At 36.2% G+C, this 11,743-nt stretch overlaps 1 protein-coding gene across 1 annotated transcript; it reads right to left on the bottom strand.

Moving 5' to 3' along the window:
- Positions 1–1,598: 1,598 nt before the first annotated feature.
- eif2s2 (eukaryotic translation initiation factor 2, subunit 2 beta) lies at positions 1,599–7,271 on the bottom strand. The gene is made up of 9 exons (XM_057338073.1): positions 7,130–7,271; positions 6,006–6,180; positions 4,250–4,356; positions 3,900–4,029; positions 3,724–3,824; positions 3,444–3,592; positions 3,115–3,171; positions 2,579–2,664; positions 1,599–2,176 (listed from the first exon to the last, which is right to left on the bottom strand). Exons 1-9 carry the CDS (start codon positions 7,142–7,144, stop codon positions 2,001–2,003), a joined length of 996 nt encoding a protein of 331 aa, XP_057194056.1. The 5' UTR covers positions 7,145–7,271; the 3' UTR covers positions 1,599–2,000.
- Positions 7,272–11,743: the final 4,472 nt, after the last annotated feature.

The raw sequence follows: 11,743 nt of genomic DNA, 5'->3' as shown, positions 1-11,743 counted from the left end.
GATACGCGTTTTCTAAAACGGCGAATGACGGTTTCATCGGACGCACGCGCCTGGCCCGAAGTTAACTTCCGGTCTGTGTTTGGTTACAGCAATTTATTTTATATAAAATGTATTGATAATAGTTTATATGAATATTTTATATAGACCGTTTCATCGGACGCGCGCGCGCCTGTCCCCCAGTTAACTTCTGGTTTGTGTTTGGTTAGTGTCTAATAATATAACTATTTATATTTTATTTAATTAATGTTCATATTAATTTTACTGTTTAATAATTGTATTAAATAAACAATTTGTTGAATGGGTCCTGTAGTTTTGACGCATTTAAACAAACCTTATGGTTCAATGTCATCTAGCGGTTGAGCTTGGTATCGCAGTCTAAAATCAAAATATTGGATTGACAAATTTAGCCAAGTAACGGTTCTTCTCGGTTTCTTTTGATTGTTATCAGAAACTACGGGCACTCTATTGTTTGTGAATATGTACCAGAAGTTCTGTTGGGGGTCACAAAAGTGCGCGTGCGCAGTAACGTTTATGTTAAGATGAAACCGTCTATATGTTGTGTTAAATAAAATGAAAACTACTTAACATACGTCTGTTCTTTACAGCGGTCTTGGCAGAAATTAAGTTTGGGTTCGTTTATTTGTTGCTGCTGCTGAAACCGTCTATACACGTCACATCTCAATGAAACACTTGAGAAATAACGTTAGAGAGTGCAATTTCCTTATCGTAAAAGTCCAAATTCTAAATTCAATTTTCTTCTGTAATGTCTTGTGGCATATTTCTAAATAAATGTGGGTATTTAATATGGAAAATAAAAATATGTTGCATGTGACTTGAACTGAATTTAGTGACTGTAACATACCAGAAAGAAGCCAAAACTTCAACTGCTGGCTTTGAAGTAGTCTCGCATAGCCAGACCGGTCTGGAACTTATCGCCGCTATCTTTGGCCAAGACCCGCCCAAGAGGCCATATGACTGACAGGTAGAGCTACCAATCACGTTTCGTTTTGTGCCGCGTCATGTTTAGAGGCGTGGCAATGTCCCTGCAGTAATAGACCGGTCACGAACGTGTCAAAAGTTAACAGCAACAAAATGATTATAAGTTTAAGCCGTGAACCTCGCATACTTTTAAGAATTAAGCGTTTAGTCGATCGTGATGAACTCTTATAGGAACCATTGTAAACACGACAGCTTACTACTTAGATCAGACGGCTTCGTGTTGTTTCCAGGCGGACTGTTACTACACGCACATCTCCCGGAAATCCAGTGAAATTCAACCAATCAGATGACGACTTTGAACGTGCTGAAGGGTTTCCAGAAAAGTGCCTTATGCATAAAACATTTAACCAACGGTCCGTGGGCGTGACATCTGAGGCCAGCTTTTGACCAGGACATGATTGCTAAAGATCATGTCAAATCATGTCATTAAGACAATTAATCTAAATAACATTCACATTAACCAAATTGCCCACGCTCCCATTTTGGAGGCAGAACACTTTATTACTTTTATTTATTTAAAAAAAATTGTATTAACAAAAATATGCTTTTTAGAGTTAAGATGATAAATTACCAGCAGTTCCCATAATCTTTCTAAAACATACATTAGATCATGTTTAAAGTGATAAAATGCCTCTTCTCGCTCCAACCCAAACTGTCTAGAAACAATAAAGCGATACTTCATTCCAGAAACGAACACAGCACGTGTTTGCCCAGCTGGTATGCATTTTATTCGTTTGATTTTTCTGAAGACAATACAGCGTTATTCCCCAACAGTTAATTCATGAAAAGCTTCACAGCGCGGGTGCTCCACAACCAGACCAAATTTTTTTTTTTGTAAATCTGAATGGCCGAACTCTACTGTAGTCTAGAAAATGTCAGACTCCCTGATAAGCAGACAGATCCCGGTGGAACCCGCGTGCGAGTAGATTTGTGGAGTTTGACTGTGGAACGCAGGTGTTCAGACGGGCCGTGTAAGGTGGTTGAGGATGAAGGGGGAGGCCTTAGTTGGCTTTGGCACGCAGCTGCGCTCTCTTGCCCGTTACGGCCTGGAAACCGGTCTTGATGCTGGCGACCGAGCAGCGAGAATGACACGTCTCGCACTGCAGGAAGTACAGACGTGTGTCCTTCTGCAAGATGGTGTCGGGAGACCGACACGTGTGGCATGTCACGTACTCCTCTGGAATAACCAAACACAGGTCTGCGAGTTAAATTTATTATCTAAAAGAATAATATAATCAGTATTTAAAAATATTGAAAGTCAGAATGAAATGGCATCCGCAAACATTTATATTTCTCTAACGAAACAAATTTAAAGATGTAGGGTGGAGCTTGTTTTACACATCGGTATCAAATGGATTATGAAAAGTGGGTGGAGTCTGTATGATTAATAAAGTACAAGTGCTTGATGATGTCAGCAAAGTCATTTCAGAGGCGGAGCCAGTTTTTACATTTTGAAAAGTTGAGAAGACGTTTCTTCTGAGGACTAACACACACCTGTAAACCGTATGTAAAATAATTGTGAATGTGTATTTCAAGTTGACTTTCGGATAAATCCTAAATTCATAAAACAAACACTCACTTATATATCTTCGTAAGACATTTTCTATCTGTTTCTGCTGGAATCTGCCTTTGATAACGAGCTGATTATTTCCATCTATGGACCCACTGAAAATATAAACAAGGGTTATTATTACAGATCTTTAAAAGTTTCTGTAATCATTCAAATCAGTTTTGGATGAAAATGTATTGAAGTACTTTAATTTAAGGAAAGACCGCCATATTTTGCGAATGTATAAAACTGAAATATTGAACTTTTCTGAACACACGAGGCAAAATCAATATTCTCAGTTTGTATTCTGTATACAAGAATTCTTTTGGTACATAACACAAAAGCTGTCAATAAGAAAGTTTACAGTAATGTGTGTCATGTTAAACAATTCATGTGAAAACCAAAATAAACTGAACATTCTGGTGAAAGGGCTCAGTCAGAGACTCTGGACAGATAAACCAGACACTAGGATAATACTGTTTTGACAAGGTTAACAGTGATAATTTCATTAAGAAAATCCTCCAGTTCACATATTTACAAGGATTAGAAAAATAATATAAACTCACCATGTACCTAACTCAGCCAGCAAAAACGCCAAAAGATGTTTTGGCTGTCGATGCAACCTGAAAAACAAAAATTGTTGAACGTAGAAAAGAATTCGGTTTCCAAATTATTGATCGAATTTTTTGTTGGCAGCTACTGAAATTCTTAACATTGGCAAAAATGTAATAGGAGCATCTATCTTTCTTATAGTGCATTTTAAAACGCAAAGACTTTTCAGATGTTTAAAGCAAATCAACTAATGTTAACAGAAGAAAATGAAATGCTAACATGTTTATTTTTAGGCTTCTGATGTGCCATTACGACTATATGACATCTACAGTTTTTAACTTACAGTTTGCAGATGTCTGTGAAGTTGACAAAAGATGTCTTTTTTGTGCCGACTCTGACGACCTGAGGCGGCTTCATCACGAACTTCCTCTTTTCTCCAGCGACCATGTCTGGATTTTTTTCTCGCATGATGTTAAAGACTCTGTTTAGAAGCTAAGACAATAGACAAAAAGCTTCGCATTACACACACACATTAACATAAATCTACAGTTTGGACAAACAGTCACGTCACTGGTTAATCCAGATGTTGACAAATTCCAAAGTACAGTCGTTCTCGTATTTACCTCATCATATGTGTAATCTCTTTCTGATCCAGCCCAGGCAGGGCCTGTCTGTGTGCTGAATGTGATGTCATCTGTATTTTTACTGTCATCGTCTTCAACACCTTTCATATAATAAGACATTTAATTTATTGACTCAGGTCGGATTGTGGAAAAGCACTGGAAGATCAAAAACCTACCATCTTCTTTCCCTAGAATGTCTGTATCGTCCTGGAAATCTTTAACTTTTCTCGATTTTTTTTTCTTAGCTGGCAGCATCAAGTCATCGTCCTCTACTGTTTCTGACGGCTCCACTTCAATATTCAGCTCCTTTGGAAATTTGGAATTGATTTAGTTTAGTACAATGCGTAGGAATGATTGTTGGTGGGTGCGTGACTTTGTTGAACACAATAAACAAAGACCATTTTTAAAGAAAACCGATGCCACTGACGGATCACGTGTTTTCATGATCAAAACATATTTTAAAGAATTATGGCATTAAAAACAATAGACAACGCTGCTGCGGTACACATGCAAACAATCTACTGACCTTCATCCCTTCTTCAAGCTCAGCATCAAAGATCTTTTCTTTCTTGGACTTCTTTTTCTTTTTCTTCTGGTTAAGGAAGTTCAGGTCGTCCAGGTCGTCTGATGGCTCTGGACCACAAAGGTATAAGGTCAAACAAGTCAGTTCGATGAAATAATAATTAAAGAATGTGAATCATTGGCCCCAGAGAATCTTTAAACATTCTGTGACTTGGCAATATGTCAAATATTTAACAATGTAAAACATACCCACACTGAGAATATGTCAATGCGTTTTACGTGCCCATTTAAGTTTCCTAAAGGTCACAGCAGTTAGGCACACCAGAATCGCTTGTGGAAACTTTTACAAGCTTTAACATGTCCTAATAACTATTAGGGATGCAACAATACAGCTCACCCACAGTTCAATACGTGCCTCGGTTTTTTTACCCACGGTTTTCGGTTCGGTTCTGATGGTTTGGCACATTAAAGTGTATTTTCATTATTCTATGCTTATGTGACAGGAAGAGCAAAAAGTTAAGACAACAATTTTTTTATTGCAATTCTCTTTATTTTGCTTGACTTCTTTTATTCTCCTTAAGCAAAAATCAACCTGTACAAATTCGTGGTGTATTGAATAAATGTAAAGATTTACACTGGCAGCTCACAGCAGTTCTTGGTTTACTGTTCATCAACATGCCAGTAAAATAAGCTTCTTGATGAGGTTTTGCACATCAGAATATTTAAAATAACGTAATGCAAACTTGCGATTGCTGTAATGGAAGTAAACAGACAAACGTGCGGTGCGCTTTTAACACTGCAAACACTAGCGCTCAATGGGAAAGGCCAAAGATCTCTAGGTTATTGAGCATCTGCCATTACAAAAAATTGGAAGAAATGCAACGCTAAATAGCTGCCCGGAGGCGCTCTTGCTATGACGTAAATAGCTTGTCCGAAAGGCAGCCGAGTGGCACGACTTTCCAGGGTTTTTCCTGGCTCAAAATGAGGCGGGGGTGGGGCCTCGCCGTACCTACCGTACCTTTAAGTGGCTTAACCAAAGTGACTTTGACATATTAAAAGTTCATTTTGCTGTGTAGCCTATAAAAATCCAACATTTTTCATTAATTAATATTTTTAGCTAATAATATTGAATGACACTTTTTTTATGAAGTGTTTTGTAAATTCTTTCAGCAGTCAGTTATAGGCCTAATATAGGCTATTCAAGAAGGGAGAGGGCTCAATTTTTTGTTCTAATTTAGCATACTCATTTAGCTCAATTTTATTTTAGGTTATATTGTATTATACTGAAAAGCAAGACAAAATATAAAAAGCACATTTTGACCATTCAGTTTATGCAATAGTGAAAAAATTGGCTAAATAAATAGAAGAAATACGAAAAGCCATGTTCGGTGTTCGTTATTCGGCCCTATGGCCAAGCGTTTCATTTTTATTCGGCTACGTTCAATAATTTTCAATTCACTGCATCCCTAGTCTGTCTGCTCCCACTCTGTGTTTGAGCTGCCTCTGCCTGTCATGCCCGAGTTACATCGACCAATGATATCAACATTAATTCACAGAACTATATTAAAATTGCCCATTGGTTACATGAGATGTATTCCGTATTTATCGATCATGTATAACATTTAAAATTGCATTTAAAACACAAAATGAATATATAAAGTACCAGTAGTGGTAAACGTACCACAGTTCGAGAACCACTGATCTAGACAAAAGTGATCAAAAAGCAACACAGATGCAGAAAAGAACAGAGTACTGTTTACCTTTTTTCCTCCCCTCTTCCTCATCAATTTCAAACTCTTTTTCCTCTACTCCATCAGCCTCTGTCTCTTTTGTCTCCAGTTGCTGTCCATCATCTGCCTCACCACCGTCTTCATCAACCATGAAAGGCTTCTTCTTTTTCTTCTTCTTCTTGGTCATAGTTGGGTCAAAAATCATCTGGAAGAACAAATAAATAATGAAAACCCCGTCTGTCAATGGATATCAAAAGTTGAAATACCAAACACTACTAGTTTGAAAATGTGTAACAGTGTGGCTCAGGCTCAACAGATCAATAATCTGATGCAGATGAATGAACAAACAATGCAGGTTAAATGTTATAATGTTAACATTTTATATACAATAATCACATCACATAAATCTGGGATCAGATGGAGTGCCACTGGGAGCAGTTTTAGGCCCCGTCCTTTTCTCAATGTACATGCTTCCTATAAGATTTTCTAAGACACAAAAAAATTTTCCTTGGACAGATCATCTAAAAATGTACTGTAGTGGTTCCATGGTACAGTGATGGTACCAGATTGTACTTTGTACCATGGAACTTGATATAGCCTAGACGGGAATAAAATGATTTTTCTATTCATGAACCATGATATTTACACAAATCCTTTAAGTCAAATCCTTTAGAGAAGGTGCTGACTAATATAACAATAAAATGGTACAATGCCATAATAAAACACATAATAAAAAGAAATATAGTACTAGCTCACATAAAAACATTTCAGCATCATAGTTCATGTCGAAACCATGGTGTTGTACTATTGTCCAACGCCATGGTATCGCTTAAAAATCAACTATGGTAGCACCTTGGTTTTACGTTCAAAAACAATGTATTACCATCGTGCGACTACCGTTATAGCATAGCTAAAATACCACGGTAACACCATGGTTAATTTTTCTGTTAGCAAAATCACAAGACAGTAAGTGAAACACAACACGTTTACTGTTTAGTCAGCTGACAAAGAAAATAATGATGCAGAAACGATGAGAAAGTGAACATGTGTTTGCCCACAGCCTGTCCTAGTAGGCCCAACCGTCCTTCCCTTTTGACTGTCTTAATCAACTCATAATACAATAAAACATTGCAAAACAACGATTGCTCACTGACCTCGTCTTCCGACATGTTTTCGATCGGTTTTGAGAACGCTAGGTGTAAAATTAAGCCCTACAACAGATTATTTTGTACGGTACACCTTTCCTCTATACTCGTTCCTCGCGACAGGCCGGTTACAGTTCCGCACGCATGCGCAATAGACCACGCTAAGCGCAGTGCATGATAGGAGTTGTAGTTTGTGGTCGGATTGCCGTATAGATGTAACGGTTGAACGGACGACTGGAGCTCACGAACTAAATTCCTTCGTGCTGACACAAGCGTGAGAGTGTACATTTGTTTGTTGAAAGAAATACCTCTATGTTATTGAATAAATCCGTGCTCAAATTGGTTTTCAAACTCGGTTTTCCCCTCGGTGTAGATAAGGTGGCTTTGATATCTCTTCTAGATACAACAATATCAACAACAACTCTTTCTGCAGAGGTGAACCATACATGTGCCCTTTTCTGTACGTTCATAATGATTTTGCAAACGCTTTAATTCCTCTAATCTGTCTAAAATTGCAGTGGGATTTTGCAGCTCAGTCACCTTCTTTTCTGCTTTGCTGCAGTATCTGAACTCAGACATTGCGGAACATCTTATGTAATATAATAGAAGGGTCGCAGAACTATTAAGATAATAATACAAACAAATAGTTCAAAATAGTTTTATTTAATATTTTAAATGTTTTATTACAAACCCTGCATGGTTAATTTATATTTCCATTAATTTGTTAAATTCACAACTGTGTATGGTGTTAAAACAAAGATTAGACATGGTCCTGTGTACTACATTAACTGTATAAATTTATGTAATTTTAACAAACTACACTTCTTCATAAAACCACATAGGCCAGGCAAAGAATCTTTCAGGAAACTTTATTTTTAAACGTGTATTAGTGTGGGTTGTAACATTGGTTGTTTAAAATAATTGTTTTACATTCCTCAGATCATTTTAACAAAAATATAAAATACTAAGGAATAGAAATTTGAGCTTTTAAATTAGTATATGTATTAAATGTTTATTCAAATACGTATTTTTTCACATGACTACTAACACAGATTTTCAAATCTTCAAAATTTTAATTGTTTTAATGAAATGATTAATTCTTTAATAATAAGGAAAGGGCAACAGAGTATCATGTAGTCATTTTAATGTATGCATTATGTAGTAAAGAATGCAGTGCTCATGTTTGCCTTCTCCGTACTGCATTTGTTCTAAGCATCTTAAAATTATTTTCACAATGACTGAAAATAATGTATATTGATGTTGTGCAATATACGACAAGCCATGAAGTGAGCTTGAAATTCAGAATTAACAGTCACACAGAACACGACAATGACATAACATTTAACATCATCGCAAGTACAAATTGTATGATTTCGTCGTCATGGCACAGAATATATGTTAATACATCTGCAGTAAATCTGCTTCAAATAGTTAATGTTTTTTGGCAAAAATAAGAATGTACTGCAAGTAAGAAAATCCAATAGGCAGTCTTTGTCTCTCTTTATTACTTACTTTTTTAAATACTTAACTATGGTTGCTTTAAAAAGTTCACACAATGACCTTTTCAAGACGTTTTATACAGTGAAAAAATTGTAAAATGTGATTTTTAAAAACATACATACACCCATTAATAATCAAATCAATGAAGCTGTGCCAAAACTTTGTATATTTATTATAGACTCTTTACGTTTATATATCAACACTGGTAAACCTGAAAACGCTAAGGCAAATATACACTGTGTCATTGTCTTCAGAGAAGTTCGAGAAGTCTACAGAAACTTAAATCAGGTTGACAGATTGTAAGCAGCTCTGCTCTTAAGAGTCTGGGCACTTACTCGTATGACTGACAGTTTTCCACTGATCTCAGATTTATAAATTGGTCTTTCATTTTGATTTTTTGAAACAGGACAGGGTTATGGCTTTGAACCCAAATCTGAGATGTTGAAATCAAAGGTTTCTTTACTCAAACTACATAATAGCTTCAGCTATGTGCTTAAAAATGGAAACACATGTATGCTGGTTTATTTTCTGCCCGCTTTCCTTATATAGATATTTTTCTGTTTTGTGGAAAGTATATTTTCATACCCATACATACAGTTATTAGGTGGGAAAAAACTAAAGCTGATTTATTCAAAAATGTTCTCATTGCATACATTTCAGATTTCCAAGGTACAGTATGTGACATTGACAAACGAGGAAAAGTGAAGACAGTGTTTTGTTTTTCCTTTAGATGTGTACCATTGATACAACAATTGCTCATGAATTAGTATTTCAAAACTTGATGCTCTATGTGAAACACTTTAGGCTAAAACTAACATAGACATATTTAATTAATTTGACATAAAATGGCATTTCACAATCATACATGTAGGCAGGTTTTCTGAATAGTGAAATATGAATCCGTTTATTGCAAAAGACAAGCCTAATGGTTTCAAAACGGGTCACCTAAACTAACCTCCAGTCCACTGGCAAATTATAAAGAATCTAATATTGATTTGTTGTAAACCATTTAAAAGTAATTTTTCTAAAGATTTTTTACCCTTTAGTGTGAAAAGATTGAAGATGAACCGAAAAAGTTACATTACAAAAATGTTACAAAAAGTTACCAGTTACTCAATAACAAATTTAAAGTGTTACATTTTCTAGAATAGATACTTAAATAACTGTATGAAGATTATTGTCTATAAAATCTATATGTGCATAATTACCATTAACAATTGTGAAATAAACACAAGAATTTGATGTTATAAATTAATAATAATTATAGAAAAATGTATTACATTAAAAATATGCAAATGATGTGACAGCTTGTAACAATATTGAAAATAATTTCATTGAAAGATCGCTTACTTTAACCAAATGATGCCAAAATACAGTGTTTAAACAAAATGCTTGTAGAGGAACTCAATGCATGATTTAACGTTCTTGGTGAAACAATTTCTCTTTTCAGTATAGCAACTCCATCAGTCGGTTAATCACATCCCCACTGAGCATCTAAAACATGCCGTGAAGGTGCACAGAGAAGCATTCATCTAAAAAACGTTTTCATGCCCTTTAGCTGCTCCAAAATGGTGCTGTTGTTAAGAACAGGAAAGCATGTGAGGAACACATGCTTCCTTAGCTTCTCCAGGCCCTGTCAAAGCCATAACAACTCATTTAGTCCACCTCTTCATCTTTCTCGATTCAAAGGTTCCTTAAATCCCCCGAGAACAATGTTCACCACTCAACTGGTCCATTTTCTAATTTGCTGTTCCTTGGCTTTCATTTTACAACGCTTCTCGGCTCTGCCAGAGAGGAGCAAACAATGGACGTAATTACCTAATGTGCTTGCATACTTGGGTTTTGGATTTCGGAACGCAACCTTTTCACATTGTGCCTTTCAGCAACACACAACGATTTAATATACAAGACCAGTGAAGTGTCCGATGGGGCGGCTGTGATGTGCTTAACTGTGCTGGCTCAAAGAAAGAAAAACTACAGATGAGATCTCTTTAATATCTCAGTTATTTTTCCTAGACATCGATGAGATGAAACGGAGAGCAAATGAAAACTTGCTTAAGTCTCTTGTGTCTCAGATATTTCTCCTGAGAAAGAGCCAGAAATCTCACACATTAGTGTTTCAGAAGAGATCTCAACAATGTCACAAACTGAGCTCAGATTTGCAGTCTGCAATCAAACGTCAATTATCGAAGATCTCAACATGACCTCAAACATTTCTCATGAAAATGACACAAATCCAGATTATTTTACCTCGACAATATACATTAGTAGAATACTCTCCATGGATTTGAACAATTGTCACATTTGTTTTGTTGCAAAAACAACCTTTAAGCAACACATTTTTGGGGGGAAAAATTACATTCGTTTGACATCATCAAGTAAAGCCAGTGATCTCTGGGACTTTTGCATGAAATTCACACAGATGCCAGACAAGGACTTTTAACATCAGGATAAATCAACCTGCAAGGATTACATCAGTAACATCCGTTCATCCACCTTGACTTTACAGCTCAAATAACACATTTTTCCTCACAAAAGCATGATAACAAGAACAGAAGATGCGCATTTCTGCATTTATGGCCGCCAGAACACTTTCCCCATAGATTTCCATTGTAATAGAGTAACTAATGTGCTTTTGTTTAGTTTTACAAATGGAGGGACGTGTCACAATTATTGTCTTCGGTAATCGACAACATATTCATGAGAATCATGCAAAGATAGATTTTGTTAAAGATAACAAAGCAGACTAAACGACAGAGCCCCAAGACAATCATGGTGCTAGAAAAGTGAAATGGAAGTTGTCGAGAACGTTTATTTTGATTCAGTGTTCTGTGTTTAAGTTACCATGCGTCCCTCTAAATTTTGACATTAAAAGCAGCACTGAATGTGTGGGTGGGCTTGTCCACAGCCCGAGGCGAGATGAAATCAGCTAATTTCTCTGTTTATCGTACACCATCAGTTCACATTGAATCTATTTGTAACATCTGGGCCTTGTTTCCAAAAAGCATGTTATTTGTAAAATGTTCAAAAAACACAACAGAGCGTTTCTAAGATCTACAAAGGTCAGACTAAATGTTCATTTGTATTTCAGTGTTAGCTGAAACTGTAGAGTACATCTATCAC

This window comes from Triplophysa rosa, linkage group LG7, assembly GCF_024868665.1.
Source record: "Triplophysa rosa linkage group LG7, Trosa_1v2, whole genome shotgun sequence".
Lineage (NCBI taxonomy): Eukaryota > Metazoa > Chordata > Actinopteri > Cypriniformes > Nemacheilidae > Triplophysa > Triplophysa rosa.
The sequence above is the reverse complement of the archived record's forward strand: the minus strand, read 5'-3'. Positions and strand labels throughout refer to the sequence as shown.

Excerpts from the sequence above, each read along its gene's own strand:
- eif2s2 (XM_057338073.1), bottom strand. Across the intron at positions 4,357-6,005 it reads GGAAGAGGGGAGGAAAAAAG|AGCCATCAGACGACCTGGAC; the intron begins GTAAACAGTACT and ends TTTGTGGTCCAG. Across the intron at positions 2,665-3,114 it reads CTGGCTGAGTTAGGTACATG|TGGGTCCATAGATGGAAATA; the intron begins GTGAGTTTATAT and ends TTATATTTTCAG.